Source organism: Rutilus rutilus (assembly GCF_951802725.1).
Source record: "Rutilus rutilus genome assembly, chromosome: 8".
Classification (NCBI taxonomy): domain Eukaryota; kingdom Metazoa; phylum Chordata; class Actinopteri; order Cypriniformes; family Leuciscidae; genus Rutilus; species Rutilus rutilus.
This window is the reverse complement of record NC_140222.1, coordinates 7,342,008-7,364,427: the sequence shown is the minus strand read 5'-3', so window position 1 is coordinate 7,364,427 and position 22,420 is coordinate 7,342,008. Positions and strand designations below refer to the sequence as shown.

Below are 22,420 nucleotides of genomic sequence, written 5' to 3'. Positions count from 1 at the left end.
ACACATCCGGCCAGACTCCCTGGGAACTCAGAAGGTCCACAAGCCAGCGGCGGGGATGCGGTCAACCCCGTTTTCGATCAAGTGCCCATGCAGGTGGGTAGAGCTCAGCTTTCCTAGGAGGAGAGACAGAGATCCAATGGAGCAATCAGTGTTATGCCTCTTGTCTTGTGTCTGCATGTTCATCTGTGCCTGGTTCTGTGTTACAGGAGTAGTCAGTGAATTTGTCAAACGTGCCCGTAGAGTACCTTGACCTGAAGGAAGTATTCAGTAAGTCCCCTGCTGCTTCTCTTCCTCCACATCATCCCCACCCTCCGCCCAAGGGCAAGTTATACTCGCTTTCTACTCCAGAAAGGGAGGTCATGGAGAAAAATACATTTCTGATTCTCTCTAGCAACCGGATTCACCCGCCTTCCACTTCTCCAGTGGGGGCGGGATTCTTTTTTGTGGGGAAGAAGGATGGTTCTCTGCGACCCTGTATTGATTACCGAGGGTTGAACAACATCACGTTAAAGAATACTTATCCTTTTCCGTTGATGTCTTCAGCCTTCGAGCGATTGCAGGGAATATCTGTCTTCACAAAATTGGATTTATGCAATGCTTATCATTTGGTTGGCATAAGGGAGGGGGATGAGTAAAAGATCGCGTTTAACACCCCCAGGGGTCATTTTGAATATTTGGTCATGCTCTTCAGTCTGTCCAACTCCCCGGTGGTTTTCCAGGCACTTGTGCTGAGAGATATGGTAGACCAGTTCATATATATCTACTTGGATGACATTGATTTTTTTCATCTTCTCTCCAGGAACACGTTCAGCAAGTCAGACGAGTGCTTCAGAGGTTGCTAAAGAATGTTTTTTTTGTCAAGGGGGAGAAATGCGCTTTTCTTGCACAGTCTGTTCCTTTCCTAGGTTACATCATCTCATCTGAGGAAGGGTGCATGGATACTTAAAAGGGTAAGGCTGTGATAGATTGGCCAAGTCCAGATTCCTGTAAGGACCTATTGAGGTTTCTGGGGTTTGCCAATTTCTATCTGCGTTTTATTCGCAACTTCAGTCAGCTGCTCCTCTGACTGCCTTGACTTCCACCAGAACTACGTTCAGGTGGTATGATACAGCCGAAGCTGTATTCTCCAAACTGAAAAGCCGCTTTGTTTTGGCTCCCATCCTGATAGCCCCTGATCCTTAAAGTCAGTTTGTGGTGGAGGTCGATGCGTCAGAGGTGGGGGTAGGTGCGGTTCTTTCCCAATTTTCTTCCACAGTCGACAAGATGCACCCTTGCGCGTTTTTCTCCCATCATCTATCACCCGCCGAACGTAACTATGACATTGGTAACAGAGTTGTTGGCAGTCAAGTTAGCGTTAGAAGTGTGGTGTCATTGGTTAGAAGGGTCAGGGGTACCTTTTGTCTCTTTCTGCCAAAAGACTCCAATCCAGGCAGGCTCGGTGGGCACTTTTTTCTGGTTGTTTTGATTTTTCTCTCTCGTACCGCCCGGGTTCCAAAAACATCAAACCTGATGCTTTATCTCGTATTTTTGATCGATCCGAACGCCCGTCCACTCCCGAGTGCATTTTACCTGAGAGACTCATTGTCTCCACACTCACATGGGAGATCGAATCGAGGGTCAAACGGCCCTAGAAGGTGTAATGCCCCGGTTGCCCACCGAGTCGGTTATTTTTGCCGGAGGAATTAGACCGTAGTGGACCGGTTCTCGAAGGCGGCACATTTTATTCCCTTACCTAAATTGCCTTCAGCCAAGGAAACAGCGGTGACTGTCATAGATCATGTCTTTCGCTTACATCGCCTCCCGATGGATGTGGTTTCCGACAGGGGGCCCCAATTTGTGTCCAAATTTGGCAAGAATTTTGTAGATTACTGGGAGCGACGGTCAGTCTATCTTCGGGGTTCCATCCCCAAAGCAATGACCAAACCGAGAGAGCCAACCAAGACTTGGAGAGAGTGTTGCGATGTTTGGAATCCAAGAATCCTTCCTCCTGGAGTCAGCAACTCTCAATGGTTGAGCACGCACATATCGCGTTACCAGTGTCATCCACGGGCCTCTCTCCGTTTGAATGCAGCTTCGGTTTCCAGCCACCAATTTTTCCAAGTCTGGAATCCGAAGTCGCGGTCCCCTCCACCCACACTTTCGTCCAGAGGTGCCAGACTCTCCTCCAGGTGGGGGCAAGTACACCAAGGCTAAAGCTGATCGCCACCGGTCGAAGCCTCCCATATACGTCGTAGGTCAAAAAGTGTGGCTTTCTACCAAGAATATTCCGCTCCAATCCTAAGGTAATAAGTTAGCTCCCAAATTCATCGGACTGTTCACTGTCACCAAAGTCCTTAGTCCAGTGGCATTCTGACTCAAACTCCCTCCTGCGTACAGGAGAATTCATCCCGTCTTGCATGTCTCTAAATTAAAACCTGTGTTTCATTCACACATTAATCCGCCAGCTCCGGTATTTCCAACCAGATGGACTGTGCGCAATTCTGCTATAATAGCTGTGCTAGGCCGGTGTGAGCGGGTACTTGGCAGCCTAGAGGAGATGGCAAAAAGTGTATCTAGGACAGCTTCAAATGCCAGTGGCTTATTTGAGCACTTCAGCAAAGGTAAGACTGTGTTGGGTCTCACACTTGCTTCTGCTGTTGTTGGAGAGCTTGAGTGCCTACACATTTCACTGCAGAAGAAGACCCAGACTGTCTCTGGTATGCAGGCTGCAGTAGATAGTGTCCGATCCTGTCTTCAGGGAAAGAGAAATGACTAGAGCTATCTTGAACTGTTAGAGGAAGCTACAGCATTGGTTAACTCCACTGAAGACTTTAGTCTCCTCTAAAGACTCTGCAAAACTTAGAGAGTGTCCTTCTGGCAGGTGCTTTAAGTGATTCAGTAGTTGAGGTTAGTTGAGGTCATAGAGGTTCTCTCTCAGTACAGTTGCCCCTCTTTCGCCAGAAATACCCCTGTAGCAGCAGTGGAGAGGCAGCAGAGGTCCTAAGAGGCATGCCAGTGGAGGTTCGGGGGTTGTTTGACCAAGCTGAGGTCCTCGTCAGAATTTTGTTGGTGGTGCCAGTGTCCTCATGTGAAGCTGAGAGGAGCTTCAGTGCATTGTGGAGACTGAAGACATGGCTAAGGGCTAATATGGGCCAAGACAGACTTACCAATCTGTTAGTCTGCAATGTGCACAAAGCCTTAACATAAACAAGAAATGCAAAGAGTTTGTGGGACCCAGTGATACCAGGAAAAATACATTTGGTACTTTTGTTTAGTGCTTATCCTGTCATGTGAGTGCTTTAAAAGGGTCATCGGATGCCCATTTTCCACAAGTAGGTGTGATTCTTTAGGGTCTTCATGTAAAGTTTGTAACATACTTTGGTTATAATTCCCCAATGGTTGTGTAAAACAACACGCTTTTTACCTCCTCAAAAACAGCTCTGTGTCATATTGCTCAGAAAATCCAAACATTATTGAGAGTGTTTAGGCTATTTGAGGATTTAAAAAAAAGGAGTGAATGGATTTTTTTCATTGTATGGTTGTTGTGTCCACACACTGCAAAGACACATTTTTATGCAAACACCATATAAAAGTGAATTTTGCATCCGATGCAATTTTGCATCTTTAAGTTACAGATATTTGTTTTGTTTAGTGCCTGTCCTGTCATCAGGGCTTAATTTGAGCCGGAACACGCCGGAACATGTTCCGTCACCTCGACGTTGGATCCGGAACCTTTTTTATTGGATCCAGCACTATGTGTCACTATGTAAAATGAATTGCCTAAATGAAAAAAAATTGAATTACTGTTTGTGCATGTTCTGAAATTAAAATAAGCATTGCCCTGATGTACAGCACAGCGTTGTTTAGTTTTTTTTTAGTCAGAGAAGCATGGGCGGCGCTAGGGAGGGGCTAGCAGGTGCTTCAGCACTCCCAAGAAAGACCAAAGCACCCCAATAGCACCCCCAAAAATAATTTCTGGAAGCAATTATATTCAGGCTGCATTCTATGGAAGCCCTGAACCGCATTTTGAAGAAAAAAAAACGTAACTTGTTATTTCGAGATATTAAGTCGTTATTTCAAATCTCGTTATTTCGACATAATATCTTGTTATTTCGACATAATAAGGGGACATTCTAAACTGCATTAAGCCACATTAAGCGTTCTTATAATGTTTGTCTATGGGAGGAAAATGCTTAACGTGTTATTGCGTTCATATTCTGGGCTCATCTGATTTTTTGTACATAGCATAGCCTACTTTGTTATGATTTTAGTATCATAATGATTAATAAATGCACGCACAGTTATCCGTGAACTTGATTTGAACAAATGCCTTTCAACTTGTGTGTGCAAAATTCAGAATTAAATGAATGTGCAGCAATTTGTACAAATAAAGAGTCTGTAGGCCGACTATACTGTTGTAGCCATTAAATAAGTGCATTTAGTTTCATATTTGTTAAAATATTTAAAATATTATTTGTTTCCATTTATGTTGATTTATGAAAACTGAACAGCACGAGTAAGATAGGATGCGCAAAATGAGACATGGAGTGGGTAAGACATGATTTTGACCACTTCATTAATTTTTGTTTTGTAGAAAACCTTTCTTTAAAGAGAATTTTGTTTTGTATAAATTGTATCTTAATTTTAATAAATTTTTCATCAACCAATTGCCTGGATTTAATGAATAAGAAGCAAATATATAACAGACAATATAATCATGGAGGCGCCCACGCGGTTACTTGCATTGCACGTTAACTGGAGCGCATCTCATCCTAACTTAACGAAACTCAGAGTATGCCTCACACAGACAAATCACATGACTCGATCCGTGCAGCTGTTTAACTTGCAAAACCAATGTTTTTTAAATAGTTAAAAAATCATATATTGTGATTTCTGGATTTTTTTTTTTTAGATTATGTCTCTCACAGTGGACATGCACCTACGATGACAATTTCAGACCCCTCCATGATTTCCAAGTGGGAGAACTTGCAAAATAGCAGGGTGTTCAAATACTTATTTTCCTCACTGTACTTGTGGTACAGCATTTTAAAGTGAACATGGAAGATATGTGTTTTTTGTAAAATTTCCCCCTGAGAATATTAATCATCTATTTTAGGAGTGTCACAAGACCCAAATATTTTGGAGAGAACTCAATTACTTACAAAGAAAAGCACTGATTCCTGTTAACTTTGAAGAAGTTGATGTTATACTAAAATGTTTTTCATTTGATAGTGATACAAATCTTTTGTTTTTATTTGATTTAATTATGATTGCCCGTTACTATATTCATAAAGTCAGATGGAATGAAAAAATGGCAAATTTTGAACAATTTAAAATATTAAAATATATTTAGAAACAATATCCAAATGTAAAAACTTAAAAGCAAAGACAACTACACATTTGTTTAATAGGCACAAAGTTTTTTTCTGTAAAATGCCTCTCTTTTTCTCTCTTTTTCCCCTTTTGTTTACTCCTGACATGTATGGTTATATGTACTCCTGTATGTAAATTATGTTTTGTTATTAAAATGCATAAAAAATAAAAAAAACAAGTATTGTGAGATCCTTGACGTGATAAAGTAAAATATATGTGATTCTGCATGTGATCTGTAACACGAATTTAACACGGTATTGTATATTTTTCTTGCAGTAAATCTGCAACATGTAACAGTTAGTTTTATGAGTTAATACAATAAAAAAAAAATCTAAATTTTTTTTTTTTAGCTGTATATGTTGTTTATACCGGAATATATTGCAAAAACTAATTGGTAATACAAAATAATAATAATAATAATGTTTTCACAGATAGGCTATAAGAAGCACCTGTTAAAAAAAGTAGAAATAAAGCTGTATATGGTACACTGCTGAAATATTCAAAAAGTTTGTATTCCTCTGAATAAATCATGAGAGACTCTTGAACCTCAGAGTGAGAAACTTTATTGATAAAGGCAAGAAAATACATATGACAAATATACAGCAGTAGAAAAGTAAGATCTGTGTCTCTTTATTCACTTTTTTACGATCTGAGAGAAAAATAAACAAAGTGACACTGAAAGAGAGCACAAACTAAAAAAAAAAAAAAAAAACACTAGATGAACAAAAACACACTTGAAGAACCTTTAAAGTTCAGCGTTCTGCTTTAGATTTCAATACTTCCTGAAAAAGATTAACATAAAAAGCCATAAATTATTAAATCTCACAGATGCTTATACATGCTGTATCAGTTTGTGAGAAATGACATCAATCATGTACCTGATGTGTGAATATGTGCTTGATCTCGTTCAGCTCTTCTGGATCTGATCTCATAAACCACAATAATGACAGTAGCCACGCCCACCAGAGCAGAGAGGACCAATCGGATCACAGCTTCAGTAGGACCACACCAGTGGACAGAGTCTGAGGAATAAACACATCAAACTGAGATCAGATCAGTCAATAAACACTAATATCAGCACTGACATCAACTAATATTTCTGAATACACAGAAATATGATCAAATCTAATCAACAATCTTATATTCGGTTCCAAGTGAGTTTTTATACGGTCTGTCATCTCAAACTATAAAATGGTTCAACAACTCAATTTGTAAATAGGAATATTTTGAAGGGGAAGAACAATTATGTCTACTCACCATAGACAGAAACTCTGAATGCTTTTGATGACAATCTTCCTGAAAATATCAGTAGTTTATAATCTCCAGCATGTTCAGTTGTGGTGTTTGTGATGGTCAGAGATCCAGTTTGATTGTCCAGCTTCAGTCTGTCTCTGAATCTCCCATCAAGAACATCATCATATACAGTGATTCTGTCGAACCATTTATTGATTTCTGCTATTAAAGTGTTTTCAAATCTCCACTGAATCACATCATCATCCTTCATTTCAGTAAGATCAGAGTTTAGAGAGACTGAATCTCCCTCCTTCACTGACACTGACTTCACTTCATCTGTCAAACACACACAGAACAAACAGAAACAGGGTTTGCAAAGATTAATACTGTTAAATCACTTTATAATGGTTTACTAAATTGAATGATTTAACATTTACATAAAAAAACTATTTAAAATAAAAACAAAATAGTGTATGAATTCATTTGAAGTGTTTCATTAAAAAAACAGGTGTAAACGTTTTTGTACTCACCAATGACACAGAAAATGAAACTCTTGATCTCACTGTTGATCAGTAGATGATAATCTCCAGCATGTTCAGTTCTGGTGTTTGTGATGGTCAGAGATCCAGTTTGATTGTCCAGCTTCAGTCTGTCTCTGAATCTCCCACCAAGAACATCATCATATACAGTGATTCTGTCAGCCGTTACATTGATTTCAGCTATTAAAGTGCTTTTAAACAATCCAAATCTCCACTGAATCACATCATCATCCTTCATTTCAGTAAGATCAGAGTTTAGAGTGACTGAATCTCCCTCCATCACTGACACTGAATGATCAAACACACAGAACAAACAGAAACAGTGTTCATCACAGATTAAGACAGTCACTTAATGGTTTTGTAACAAGGAGGAACGAAGCAGAGAGAGACTCCACATGCAAGCACTACTTTAATAAAACAAACAGGTAATCCAGGGCAAACAACGACACTCAGGACAAGAACATGGTAAAGTTAACAGCAACAACGACCGACAAACAACAACTAAAGCACAGAGGTTTAAATACACAGGCAAACAAGCTAAACAAGATAACAAGGCGCATAGCTAATCAGAAACACCTGGGGAGACTAATACACAAGAAAAACTACAAAGGACTACAAAACATGGCACAGAACAGGAAATAACAAAAGTCCACACAAGACAAGAGGAACACAAGACAGGAATCATGACAGGTTTATTAAAGTAAATAGTTTGAAATTTAAATTCGAAATAAATATCATCATTAAAAAACAGAAGGAAAATGGAGTTTGGATTAGCAGTAGCTTTGTGCTGATTAAAATATAAAAGGTGAAACTGTTATTTAACTCACTATAGAGTATGAGATAGAAACCCTTGATCTCACTGTTGATCAGTAGTTTATAACTTCCAGCATGTTCAGTTGTGGTGTTTGTGATGGTCAGAGATCCAGTTTGATTGTCCAGCTTCAGTCTGTCTCTGAATCTCCCATCAAGAACATCATCATATACAGTGATTCTGTCAGTCCGTTTATTGATTTCAGCTATTAAAGTGTTTCCAATCCTCCACTGAATCTCATCATCATCCTTTATTTCAGTAAGATTAGAGTTTAGAGTGACTGAATCTCCCTCCCACACTGACACTGGCACACCAGACACTCCTGAAGAACAGAGTTTTTCACAGATTAAAGCTTTAAAATCACTTGATGTTGGTTTGATGAAGCTTCACTAAAATACTTTTAATAATTTAAATGTGAAATTAATAATATTCTGCAGCAGTACAAAGAGTAAAGATAATAAATGAAAAGAGAAATACAGTGTATATATATATATGTGGTTCTACAAGGTTACTACATGGGCTGAAATATGGGCTGTAAGTGGGTTTGTCCACGGGTGACATGTGTGTTTATGCAGGATTTCACTGGGCTTTAGATGCGGACCAACTATAGATCATAAGCAAAACCCATGAAATCACCCATGTGGGACATGTCCACCCTGTTATAGTGGACATGAAAATGTTTATTTTGTTAAAGGGGTGGTTGATTATGATTTTAACTTCTAGGTGAAACCAATTGACTATTTAACCCTTTCACGCGTGATTCTGACTGAGTGAGTTTTTTCAAGGCGTCATTTATTTTAGAACGTTTCCCCCTTATTGTTTCCATGGCGAACCATCATGTTTGTCATGATCTTGATTTAAAATGTGAGATGGCGCCGCCATGTTTGTTTGCGCCACAGTTCAAATTGTCTGAAGAGTTTGAATCTGACAGTTATGTGACATCACTGAACATTCCAAATCCCATATGTGGGACCGCATCACTCAAAAGGTTTACTCACCGTAGACATAGACACGGAGCCTGAAACTCTTGATCTCACTGTTGATCTGTAGTTGATAAACTCCTTCATGTTCAGCTCTGATGTTTGTGATGGTCAGAGATCCAGTTTGATTGTCCAGCTTCAGTCTATCTCTGAATCTCCCATCAAGAACATCATCATATACAGTGATGTTGTCAGCCCGTTTATTGACTTCTGCTATTAAAGTGTTTTCATCTCCAAACCTCCACTGAATCACATCATCATCCTTCATTTCAGTAAGATTAGAGTTTAGAGAGACTGAATCTCCCTCCATCACTGACACTGACTTCACTTCATCATCAGCAAACACTCCTGAAGAACAGAGTTTTTCACAGATTAAAGCTTTAAAATCACTTGATGTTGATTTGATGAAGCTTCACTAAAATGCTTTTAATCATGTAAATGTGAAGTGATTAATATTCTGCAGAAGTTCAAAGACAAAAGATGAGGAATGAAAATGAGAAATAAGAGTGTTATCTCTCAGCAAAATCACACATTAATTGATTCTATATGAGAATAACAGTGAATGTTAATCCTTTCTGACTAATTTAACCAGTAATTTATCACATCAGGACAGAAACAACTGAAACAGAAAAACACATTTAAAACTCACCATCCAGACGCCACAAACACAAACAGAGCAAAACTAATTTGAGAAACATTTTCTTCATCGGTTCACTGAAAAGCCCACGATAGTAACTCTTAATGTCTGAAACACTCAGACTGATCAGAAAGATAACTTAACTGAGATATTTATCTGGTTGTGTGTGAATCCTCCCCCAACCTCAGTTAGTTTCCGCTCACACATCCGTCTCCTTTAACGTCACGGAAATCAACAAGCTTTTGCTGATCTTACATTTTCAAATGAATTCTGGCCCTGAATGAAAACTAATAGCCTTGAGGAACTCCGCACGTCATGGATGTCCACTCAGACTTATGGTCTCCTATACTCACATAATAACCTCTCCCATCTAAGTATGACCTGAACCATTTTAGGACTATCCCAGAAAGCCCCACCCAGTTTTCCAGCCTGTCAAGAAGTATGTTATGATCGACAGTGTCAATCTGTCGATCATAACATGAAGGTGTTAGATGTGTTCATCTGGGAGATCTCCCAGATCTGAGGCAATCATGGGTTGGTCCGGCATAAAACTTGTGGATCTTCTCCTGGACTCCTCTCTCACAGGATGGGATGTGATGTGATCTTGGATGGCCGCCAGCTCAGTCTCTGTCTAGGCCGTCATCTAATTTGACATATAATCGCCTGGAGATGAGGGCTGTATTTCTAGCATGGAAATACATCTCCAAAATTTGAAGGGTTAAAGGATTAGTTCACTTTCAAATAATAATTTCCTGATAATTTACTCACCTGCATGTTATCCAAGATGTCCATTTCTTTCTTTCTTTAGTCAAAAAGAAATTAAGGTTTTTTGAGGAAAACGTTCAAGGATTTTTCTCCATATAATGGACTTCAATGGCAACCAACCATTCAAATGTTCAAAGAAGGTTTAAATGTCCGTCTCAATGCAGCTTCAACGTCTCGACACGATCCCAGCCGAGAAATAAGGGTTTTATATAGCGAAACGATCGGTCATTTAAAAAAATAAAAAAAATAAAAACAAATATATACTTTTTCACCACAAATGCCCGTCTTGTATCATCTCTGAGATGCGACACGTAGGAAAGGTCACAAATGTTTTTTTTTTATAATAATAATAAATTAAAACAAAGATGTCAGACGATTTTGAAGTTGGAGGAGAAAATGAGATGGAGTTTTTCGCCTATCCCTACCTTTTTGAACCGGCGGACACAGACAGAGAACTTAGACAGATGGTGTGACACGTGAACTTTCCAACGTGATGACGCAATGCGTGGCACATCTCAGAGATGGTACACGATGGGCATTTGAGGTTAAAAAGTATATAATTAGATAAGACCCTTATTTCTCGGGCTGGGATCTTGTCAAGCCTTTGAAGCTGCATTGAGACTGACATTTGAACCTTCAAACCGCTGGTTTGCATAGAAGTCCATTATATGGAGAAAAATCCTGGAATGTTTTTCTCAAAAACCTTAATTTCTTTTCGACTGAAGAAAGAAAGACATGGACATCTTGGATGACATCTGGGTGATTAAATTATCAGGACATTTTTATTTGAAAGTCCATACTGGTATAATTCTGTAGCAAAATGTAAGAAAACTGAAGCCATTGATTTAAATACATTTAAAATTCAACAAACAGAACTAAACTAATTCTAGAAACATTTTATTCATCGGTTTTCTGAAATAAACCCATGATAGCAACCCTTAAAACGTCTGAAAACACTTGCTATGAAACACGACTGACCTGAGATATTTATCAGTGTGAATCCTCCCCCAACCTCAGTTAGTTTCCGCTCACACATCCATCTCCTTTAACATCATTGAAATCAACAAGCTTTTGCTGATCTTACATTTTCAAATGAATTCTGGCCCTGAATGAAAACTAATAGCAGAAGAGTGAAATATTGGATTAGATATCTGTATCTACTGGTGTGTTATTTAGTGCTGTGAGCTGTCAATCATACTTGACCTCTGACCTGTGACTCTTATTTGACTGTTGATGGATTCACTTTATTTCAGTGTAAAGATGTTTTGTGTGGAGTGGAAGATTGTGAGCTTCTTATTAGCAGGAGAGAAAATGAAGAAACGCTTCAGCCACAAACTACTGACACACACAGAGACGACAAACATCCAGCAGAAGCTGTTTATCCACCGACAGATCAAACCACACACACAGATGTCTGTACAGATAAAACACAAGGAAATACTATTGCAGGGTTAATTTGACAAAAAAAACAAAACACTGAATCACATGTATAATGTTTGCCTGTGTTGTTGCAATAAAATTCATGAGTGAACATTAATGCAAACATACAGTAACCAAATGTAATTATTCATTTAGAGAAATATCATTTGGTTACCAGAAAGTTTTGGTCATTGGAAAATTTGATGAGAAAAGCTTGAGTTCATAATCAGATATTTTGCTTTTTATTGCAGACTTTGTTATTTTGGTGAATCTGAGCAAAATAACTCTTTTAAAACTCTAGTTGAAATGCATGTACTTCAGTGCTAAAGCATGCTACTATCAGCATAAAACAGGAAGTTGTTGTAACTCAAGCATGCAATGTACAATCTCCCCCACACTTTACATGTTTGATAAATGCCCTGGCCTGAAGACACATACATGCCATCATGTAGTTATAGACATAGCGCCACCAGCTGGCCAGTGCTAACTGAAGCGTCACATTTAAATCTGCGCTTAGCAGCTTCTGTCAACATAAAGCCCGCCTTCTTAGATTAGATTGGTCATCTCAAATATTTTTATACGAGCAGTCAGATGACGGCTGAACTCAGCTCAGATGAGAAGATCAGTTTAATATCGGTGCTGTGCAATATCTCTGCAGTACCAAAGAAGAGTCTATACTATATCAGGCAATTATTCCACAAAGTATACCTCAGAAAAATACCGTGGTCCAGACCTCGGTGACCTCATAGCGGCTACGGCCATGTCTTTGAGGCATAGCTGGGGGTTGCCAACCGTTGAATCCGTCAACCGGATCCGTCAACCGGATAATACGGAATCATCCCGTATTTAAGGCATCAATGAAATGTCACGTATGAAAGCCATAAGGAACGCTGTTTGTCCTGTATTTTCAGGCATACGCTCTAAATTGAGAATTAACCATTTATTTGAGACAAATCTTTCTTTGATTTGCAAACATAGCCGTTCGCGGAAGTCTTTAAGACCCAGCAGAATCCTCTACCGGCTGTCGCTCCCGCTTCACAGTCAGCGGGACCAGGCGCAGATTTATGGGTGGGCATGGGTGGGCACGTGCCCACCCAATCAGATTAATAAAAACAATTTCAATTTTTAATTTTAATAATAATAAATAATTAAATTTTAATAGTTTTATGAGGACATTTATGTACAGTAGCTACGAAAAATAGCTACAAAAGAAAAATATTATGTCAGCATATCACGTGTCAGTCCAGTGATGCTATCACGCAAATCAGAGAATCAGCTCGTTCTCCTTGAATTTTTTTCTGCACGGGTCGGCCACATGCTCTCCGTGCGTGCACTGACATAACAGTGGCGTAACTTTGTTTTAAAAAGTGGGTGGGACAGGTGGGGTGGGGGTTGCTAATACAATGCTAAATCAGATGTACAATAACATTACAATGTCCAGCAATCGATTTAAATAGTAGGCTACATGGGGTTTAATTTGTCGTTTAATGAGATGTAGCCTAATGTATGTTGTTAGTGCCGAGAATTTTCGTGTGAATAAATACATAGATCCACCTGTTTGACCAATGTTTAATTTAATGGTCCAGTGGTAGAACTTTCGCCAAGCGTGTCAGAGGTTCTGGGTTCTATTCCGCACTTGTATCGTTTTTTTTTTTCTCGTATAGTTTTTTTTTTTTCTCATCAAAACCGATTATGTTCATCAGTGGTTGTATATCAAGCAGGGACACGATTGTGTGCATTTTGTGATTTCACCAGAGCGAATAGAGAGTATCCGCAACGGATTGAAGCGTGCGTTCGAGTAAGTGTGGCGTGTGCGCGAGCCACACGAGAAAACACTGTATCCGCGCCTCTGATGCAGCGGCAGTGAGCACTTTGATCACTTGATTTAAAAAACACATTTCACATTTTATTAATTTCTCTTATTTAAAAAAACAAACGAAATGAATGCTCTGCCAGTTAACTGGAGATGTTTTATTTATTTGTAGAATTGGTACATTCGTGCCGCGAGATGTTTTAAAAAGTGATGGGGACGATATCGACCCTGGCAAAAAGTGGTGGGGACATGTCCCACCCGCAAATTACTCCTATGGACTTCACATTGTGATAGTCTACAACATGTGAGTCGCGTGTAATGACAGACAGATGACCTTCAGGTTTAAAGCAGGCGGGAGGGCTGACTGACATGAGTACGAGGCATAGGCCTTTTTAAATTCACTACCGAAGTACCGATCTGCTATAGTTGACATATTTATCAGGCGTGTATATAAGCTTAAAAAACCGAGGCCCCTTCGTATATTCACCAGGCGCACCTATTAATGACGTTCTGTATCCGCCACTGAGCGGGACTCGCGCTAACTGCAGATCCATTCTTTCACTGTCCGCGTTTTGATCCCGGCTAATCATTTTGGGCGACTACAAACAACGTGATTATTGTTCATGAGTCCAACATTCAGCAACGCAAGAAAACATGCAATCTACCTGAGGAAAGACGTTATCAAAAATCTTTCACTATTGTAAGTTAATCCTAAATAGAGAGAAAAATTTTACATTAAAGTAACTTGTACCGTATAGGCTACTTGGTTGGACCTCGTTATTGAAACACAAAATAATCAATAAAATCTCAAGCACCAAAAGCAGCCCATACTAATCATCTAAGTTCTCTTTATCTGGAAAGTATGCACTTTTCATTTATTTATACATGGTTGCAAAAACATTTAGGCCTAAGTGCCATTGTTCCATTGTTCACTGTTAGACTTTTCAAGGGTTTTTACAGTAACACTGTTGCCAGTAAGTTACTGTAATTAAGATTTACAGTACCAAACCGTATTTCAGTTTTACAGTATGGTACTGTAATTGTGTAATAACAGTGCATTACTGTAAAAACTAAGTTATTTTTTTTATTTGTATAATATTTTGAGATAAGTTTGCTGAAATGATTAGCAATATGTGAAAAGTGCTTTGAAGCCACTGGTGCAGACTAGGTAGCTTACAATATCTTATAAAATCTCTATAAAATTGACTATAGACTATTTTCTGTGTTCAGTCTAATCAGATAAAATGTACCCAGGTAAGCACTGCAGTAAAACTTTCATTATCATTACATTCATTTTGTCAAATGCTAACGTTTTGTTTATGGTTTTATGTATGTTTTTAACAATGTGTGCAGTGAAGGACAGCACATAATGTGTTAATTTAACACGTTTACACATCTTTGTGCTAACCTTTCTGACAAATTTACTTTGTTAAAATCATTAACACAATGAATGAGTTAAAATTATGTCACACATCATTTCCAGCATTGGCAGACTGTTTATGTTGTGATATATATATGAAATTTTTAAATAAAATGTTTTTATTTTGTGATAACTTTGTCTAATTGGTTTGTATGCCAGTAGTACTTATGTAGGATAAAAATAAAATTAATCATATATCAAAATTATGAAATCTAATTTATGTTTAGTACAAAAAAAATAAATAATTCTCTGGGTTAGGACTAGTAAATGAACAGACCTATTCGACTGATTTTATTCTCACTAGTAAGAGTTAGTAGAGGTCAGCTGTGGTCTTTAGTGTCCTTGTTAGTGTGCCCTCCTCCCATGTTGGAGACGCTGGTTCGAAACTTGCTCGAGCAGGCTGAGGAGGACCGGTCACATGTGGTGCCGTGACCCGGATGGGAATGAGGTTTACGGGGGCGAGTGTAATGGAGGCAAGCTAAGAGCTGTGAAAGTAAAGCCTCTGGTCTCGAGGCGACTTAGTGACTGATGACTGCAGTCTTTATCGCCCTTGTTAGTGTTCCCACATCCCACGAGTGCTGTAGTTAGGACGATAAGGGCCCAGCAGAACCACCAATGTTTTTTTCCATATTGAAAATTTCAGAAGTTCCGTAATAAAATGTATAATGTTTGATTCGTTGAATTGGTGCATATCTTCAGTAAAATACAGGTTTGTGTACATTTTATTTTATGTATATCATCATTACTTTGCTGTAAATCATTTCATTTTATTCAAAGCATACAGGGACACAACCTAAATGAGTGTCGCTTCAGTCTTTTCACGTCATGGAAACTCCTGATGCCTTGCATAAAATAAATCATTTTATTGGGTAAGATACTAAATCTAAACACTTTGAATGATAAAATATGTCCGCAGAGCTGCTCACAGTTTGTTTATGGCCCGGTTATATGGGCTGAAATATGTGCCACCAGAAACTGAATTTGAATCAATTATATTTGAATTTGAATTGCTAAACTTGAATAATTGCATTGAAAAACTGAATTTGAATCACATAATTTGAAATTGTATTGTTTAATTTGAATAATTGCATTGAAAAACTGAATTTGAATTGTATAATTTGAAATTGAATTTATTTGTTTGGAACTGAAGTCCAATACAATTTGATCCTCACTGAAAATTCAACTCTCTATATATCCTCACATTCAGTTCTCACAATTCAGATTCAGATCACCAAATTCAATTTCAAGTTACTGTGACAGACATCCGGGTAGTTGGAGGATGAAGGAAGAGCAATCGAGCGCAGATCGATATCGATAGATAGAGTTCAGTGTCGCAGGGTCATCACTCAGCACTAAATATGCCAGACTGTTGTGCTGCTTATGGATGTTAGAACGAAAGAAATTAAATAAATAAAAAAATTAAATAAATAAAAGCAAGGGATAACATTTCACAGGTGAGAATGAAACCTGTGGCCTCTATCTCTCTGTGGCCGGCGGCAGCGAACACAGCTTCACCTCGCTGCTGCACCGGTACCCGCTGATCCAGATGGGACCGGCCAAAGACATAGTGGTGATCGGGAGTACGTATATTTCGGCGGGAAGTTCCACTGCCTTTGCCGGTGGCCGTACGAAATTGACAGTTAAGTTCCCGGATGTGCCGGTTGTATGTATACAATATTTTTAAATCAATAAACTCCTTTTTAAATCAATAATTTGTGTCAAATTATTTATTTATTTTGTAGGTAGCCATGTAATAAGCGGGCGAGGCGGTTGTTATAGCGAATAACAACCCCTTCAGGCTGATTCAAGACTATCTCGCTATATACATTATCCCTTATATATCTGCCTGAATCAGCCTGAAGCCTATAACTAATATACACTCACCTAAAGGATTATTAGGAACACCTGTTCAATTTCTCATTAATGCAATTATCTAATCAACCAATCACATGGCAGTTGCTTCAATGCATTTAGGGGTGTGGTCCTGGTCAAGACAATCTCCTGAACTCCAAACTGAATGTCAGATGGGAAAGAAAGGTGATTTAAGCAATTTTGAGCGTGGCATGGTTGTTGGTGCCAGACAGGCCGGTCTGAGTATTTCACAGTCTGCTCAGTTACTGGGATTTTCACGCACAACCATTTCTAGGGTTTACAAAGAAGGGTGTGAAAAGGGAAAAACATCCAGTATGCGGCAGTCCTGTGGGCGAAAATGCCTTGTTGATGCTAGAGGTCAGAGGAGAATGGGCTGACTGATTCAAGCTGATAGAAGAGCAACTTTGACTGAAATAACCACTCGTTACAACCGAGGTATGCAGCAAAGCATTTGTGAAGCCACAACATGCACAACCTTGAAGCGGATGGGCTACAACAGCAGAAGACCCCACCGGGTACCACTCATCTCCACTACAAATAGGAAAAAGAGGCTACAATTTGCACAAGCTCACCAAAATTGGACAGTTGAAGACTGGAAAAATGTTGCCTGATCTGATGAGTCTCGATTTCTGTTGAGACATTCAGATGGTAGAGTCAGAATTTGGCGTAAACAGAATGAGAACATGGATCCATCATGCCTTGTTACCACTGTGCAGGCACTTTAGGCCCCTTAGTGCCAATTGGGCATCGTTTAAATGCCACGGCCTACCTGAGCATTGTTTCTGACCATGTCCATCCCTTTATGACCACCATGTACCCATCCTCTGATGGCTACTTCCAGCAGGATAATGCACCATGTCACAAAGCTCGAATCATTTCAAACTGGTTTCTTGAACATGACAATGAGTTCACTGTACTAAAATGGCCCCCACAGTCACCAGATCTCAACCCAATAGAGCATCTTTGGGATGTGGTGGAACGGGAGCTTCGTGCCCTGGATGTGCATCCCACAAATCTCCATCAACTGTAAGATGCTATCCTATCAATATGGGCCAACATTTCTAAAGAATGCTTTCAGCACCTTGTTGAATCAATGCCACGTAGAATTAAGGCAGTTCTGAAGGCGAAAGGGGGTCAAACACAGTATTAGTATGGTGTTCCTAATAATCTTTTAGGTGAGTGTATATATATATATATAAAACGAACAGTATTTATATCGTTGTTATCTCTTGAACACAGCACACGTCCAAATGATCTGACGGCGCGGGCGGGTATAGATATATACATAGATGTCGCCTTGGCTACGGTTTCGTTCCAATGAACTGCAGTAGCCAAGGCGACATCTATTTATATATCTATACCCGCCCGCGCCGTCTGATCATTTGGACAAGAGATAACAACGATATAAATACTGTTCGTTTTCTCACACAAACCGCTCGTTTCGTGTCTTAGGCCATCAATGTGTACTTATGATGGGGAATTGTTTCATTTGGACGTGGGGAATTGTTTTAATTTGGACTCTGTGCTTGTGTTTTGAGCCAGTGACCATCGACCTGCATTATATGACTGACAGACAAGAACGGTTTGACCTAAAAATATCTAAATTGAAACTACTGCGGAAACAAAGACACCTACATCTTGGATGCCCTTGAGGTAAGCTAAAACATATCAAAAATTAATTTCAAAGTGAACTATCCCTTTAATCAACAAACATGCTCCTCGCAAAAGGTACAGTGTGAAGGGCCGGAATAATGCATGGTTTTCTCATTTCTCATCATTTTCTAAAGTCCACAATCAAATAAAGATAGGTTTGTAAAAAAAAAAAAAGTTAAAAAGGAAAGCAATGCGAATTATATGAACTAATATAGAGTAAGCAACGCAATATTTGGTAATCATCTGTATTTATCACGACTAACACAAGCATTTGACACTATGATGAGAAAATATGTTGCCGTTTCTTCTCAAATTATCTTCTAGGGTGGAAATGAGCCACCTAAAAAAATAAAGGCCAACAAATACAGTCATTACAAATAAATGAAGATTAAAAAATGATAAGAAAAATAGTAATATAAGAAATGACATCATCAATCATGTACCTGATGTGTGAATATGTGCTTGATCTCGTTCAGCTCTTCTGGATCTGATCTCATAAACCACAATAATGACAGTAGCCACGCCCACCAGAGCAGAGAGGACCAATCGGATCACAGCTTCAGTAGGACCACAACAGTGGACAGAGTCTGAGGAATAAACACTAATATCAGCGCTGTCGTACCTGCACATGTGTGACAGAGTGTGTTGATGTCCAGATGTGTGGTCTGGTTGCTGATGGGATTGTTCAGCACACAGCTGTAGGTGTTTTTATCCTGATATTCCACCTCCAGAGGTAGAGAGAGACTGATGCTGAGATCAGACACACTGATGCTGGACAATACACTGATTCCTTTGTACCAGGAGAGAGTCACATGACTCACATTCATCACTGGTGAACACACCAATGAACATGATGATGATGATGATGATGAAGAACAGTCTCTGCTGATGACAGGAACAGGCAGACGAGCTGAGAAAACATGAGAGAATAAAGATAAATGAGTACGAATAAAGATATTGAAGCAGATGAAGAAGAAACATAGAGAGCAACCGAGATGATCAAAAGTAGAGCATTCAAAACAATCTGAAATAGAAAGTTAAATATAAACCTGGATGCTATAAATTAAAAAAACAGGGCTAATTAGTCATTTTAAGAATAAAACAACATCTAAATGATTGTACTTTAGAACGACTGCAAAGCTGTACTAAATAAAACAGGTGAAACTGATATTTAACTCACAGTAGACAGTGAGAAAAAGTTGTCGTTTACATCAACCCGCATAAATACGCCTTCGAGCGCCATCATAACTATGCCAAAGCTATGGGCGGCAGTGCAGGGAGAAGGATAAAGCCATGCAAGCCAATCAGAATCCTCAAAATCGACAACAACGAATAGCACGAGCGACTTCCTGTTCCTTTCAAAACAACAGACACGTGTACTCCTTCGCCTCTGCTCCTCGATATAGTACAGCAGTTGTGTTTGCAAATGCAAAAAAGCCAAAAGCGTTTGCACAAAAGTAAAAATAAGTACCACCTTAACAGCATCCATGATCAAATAGTAGCCAAACAAACTCTAAACGTACTCGGTTACTAACGTAACCTCGGTTCTCTCTAGAAGAGGGAACGAGTACTGCGTCTTAGCTAAGACGCTGCGGGGAAAAGTCTCTTTTCACGAATATTGAAGCAAAAAATTATCCTTAATTTTAATATTTGTAAAACGCATTCGCCACAGTATGCAGCCATAGGCAAGACGGCTCGTTTGCTCATTGGCTGTTCTACTAGCAAATGCATAAGCCTATCGAGCGCAGGCTGATGCAACATCAGACCAATGAGGCCACTTCCCGCCGACGCGGGCGTGGCCTCGCCCTATAAAGGTAGCTCGAAAAGGCTGACTCACTTGATTTATTTCAACGAAGAAGCGAACCAAAGTGAATCGTACGCACGGCAAGGAACGCAGTACTCGTTCCCTCTTCTAGAGAGAACCGAGGTTACGTTAGTAACCGAGTACGTTCTCTTACGAGAGTTCTCTCGTACTGCGTCTTAGCTAAGACGCTGCGGGAACCCAATGTAAGACGCCGTGTGTGCAGGGATTAACAACCATAAACCTGGAGGCTGACCCAGGATTTACAGTGCACAATCACCAGAGGGACTGACATAGAGTCCTAGAACAAGAGGAGGAACTCTCCGTTCTGATATGTGGCTGCGTCCGCAGACGTAATATAAGACATCACTTAGACAAGACACCCTTGACTAAAGTGGGAATATGGGTCTTACGTAAAACTGCCCGTAAGATAGTAGTAACGCACTGTGCTTGCATTCTCAGTGTTCAATTACACCGATAACAGCTTAGCCTGCAAAGCGGGAACCTCGAGGTTATAAAACCTGATAAATGTAGACGGCGAGGCCCAGCCTGCCGCCATACAAATATCCTGTAGAGATATCCCACTAGACCAGGCCCACGAAGAGGCAACGCCTCTCGTGGAGTGCGCTCTGACACCCAGCGGGCACTGAAGACCCCTGGAGGTGTATGCCAACGCTATGGCGTCAACTATCCATCTGGATAGGCCTTGTTTCGAAACAGCCGTTCCCTTGGAACGTCCACTGAACGAGACAAATAGTTGCTCAGTCTGTCTAAAGGCAGCAGAGCGAGACACATAGGCTCTTAAAACCCTGACAGGGCAGAGAGAGCCCAAGTCTCTTTCCTCTTCTAACACCGGCAGGGCGGACAGGGATATAACCTGAGCCCGAAACGGCGTGTTGAGGGATTTCGGCACATAGCCGTGCCTAGGTTTGAGTATGACTCTCGAGTCACTAGGCCCAAACTCCAGACACGACGGGCTCACTGAGAGCGCGTGCAGGTCCCCTATGCGCTTCACTGAAGCAAGGGCCAGCAAAAACACTGTCTTAAATGACAGATGTTTGAGACTAATCGTCTGGATGGGCTCGAAAGGGGAACCTTTCATGGCCTCCAGGACCGTAGAGAGGTCCCAAACAGGGACCGACGGGGGTCTGGGAGGGTTCAGTCTCCTAGCTCCCTTGAGGAAGCGGATGACCAAATCGTTCCTTCCTATCGACTGACCGAGCGTTGTCTCAGCGAACGCTGCGATAGCCGCCACATATACTTTGAGCGTGGATGGGGCTCTGCCCTTATCCAACAGCTCTTGAAGGAAGGAGAGAACCTCCGTTACCTCACAGTCGAGGGGTGAGCATCCCCGAGCCACACACCAACTGGAGAATACCGACCACTTTGAGGCATAGAGCCGTCGAGTCGACGGTGCTCTAGCCTGAGTGATAGTATTTAGCACTCCTACTGAGAAATCAGCGGGTAACCGTTGAGAGCCCACACGTGTAAGGCCCACAACTTCGGTTGAGGGTGCCAAATCGAGCCCCTGGCCTGCGAGAGAAGGTCCCTTCTCAATGGCACCGGCCATGGGGCAGTGTCTGCCAACTGCATCAGCTCTGGAAACCAAGGTTGGTTCCTCCAGAGTGGTGCTACAAGCAGCACTGAGCATTTCGTTTCCCTCACTCGTTCTATCACCTCTGGAAGGAGGGAGACGGGGGGAAAAGCATAGAGCGGGCGGCGCGGCCACCTCTGGGACAGCGCGCTTTCGCTCTTGGAAAAGAACGCGGGGCAGTGAGCGTTTTCGCTGGACGCGAAGAGGTCCACTTCCGCTCTGCCAAATCTCTCCCACAGCAGCTGGACTGTTTGTGGGTGTAGAGACCATTCGCCCGCGGGAATGTTGTTCCTGGACAGCCTGTCTGGACCCACATTCTGTATCCCAGGCACATGAGCTGCTTTTAGCGAGCGCAAGTTGTGCTGAGCCCATACCAGGAGGCGTTCCGCCAACCTGTACAGATCTCGGGATCTGAGACCGCCCTGGCGATTTATGTAGGACACCACCGACATGTTGTCCGAACGGACTAAGACGTGATGGCCCTTGATATGGGGACGAAAACGTGTCAGCGCGTTTTCTACTGCCAGCATT

General features: G+C 40.5%; 1 protein-coding gene and 1 long non-coding RNA gene across 2 annotated transcripts in view; one reads left to right on the top strand and one right to left on the bottom strand.

Moving 5' to 3' along the window:
• LOC311295017 (uncharacterized protein) overlaps nucleotides 1-9,257 on the bottom strand; it is a 69,579-nt gene extending 60,322 nt beyond the window's left edge. Inside the window, exons 1-5 of the mRNA XM_084416187.1 lie at nucleotides 8,934-9,257; nucleotides 7,952-8,257; nucleotides 7,116-7,412; nucleotides 6,610-6,921; nucleotides 6,231-6,374 (exon numbers count right to left, since the gene is read on the bottom strand). Of these exons, the coding sequence (XP_084272313.1) occupies nucleotides 6,231-6,374; nucleotides 6,610-6,921; nucleotides 7,116-7,412; nucleotides 7,952-8,257; nucleotides 8,934-9,225 (1,351 nt within the window). The 5' untranslated portion in view covers nucleotides 9,226-9,257. The remainder of the gene's footprint in view (nucleotides 1-6,230; nucleotides 6,375-6,609; nucleotides 6,922-7,115; nucleotides 7,413-7,951; nucleotides 8,258-8,933) is intronic.
• The window catches only part of LOC311295061, a 262,848-nt gene that overhangs the window by 135,232 nt on the left and 105,196 nt on the right, over nucleotides 1-22,420 (top strand). The window lies entirely within an intron of this gene.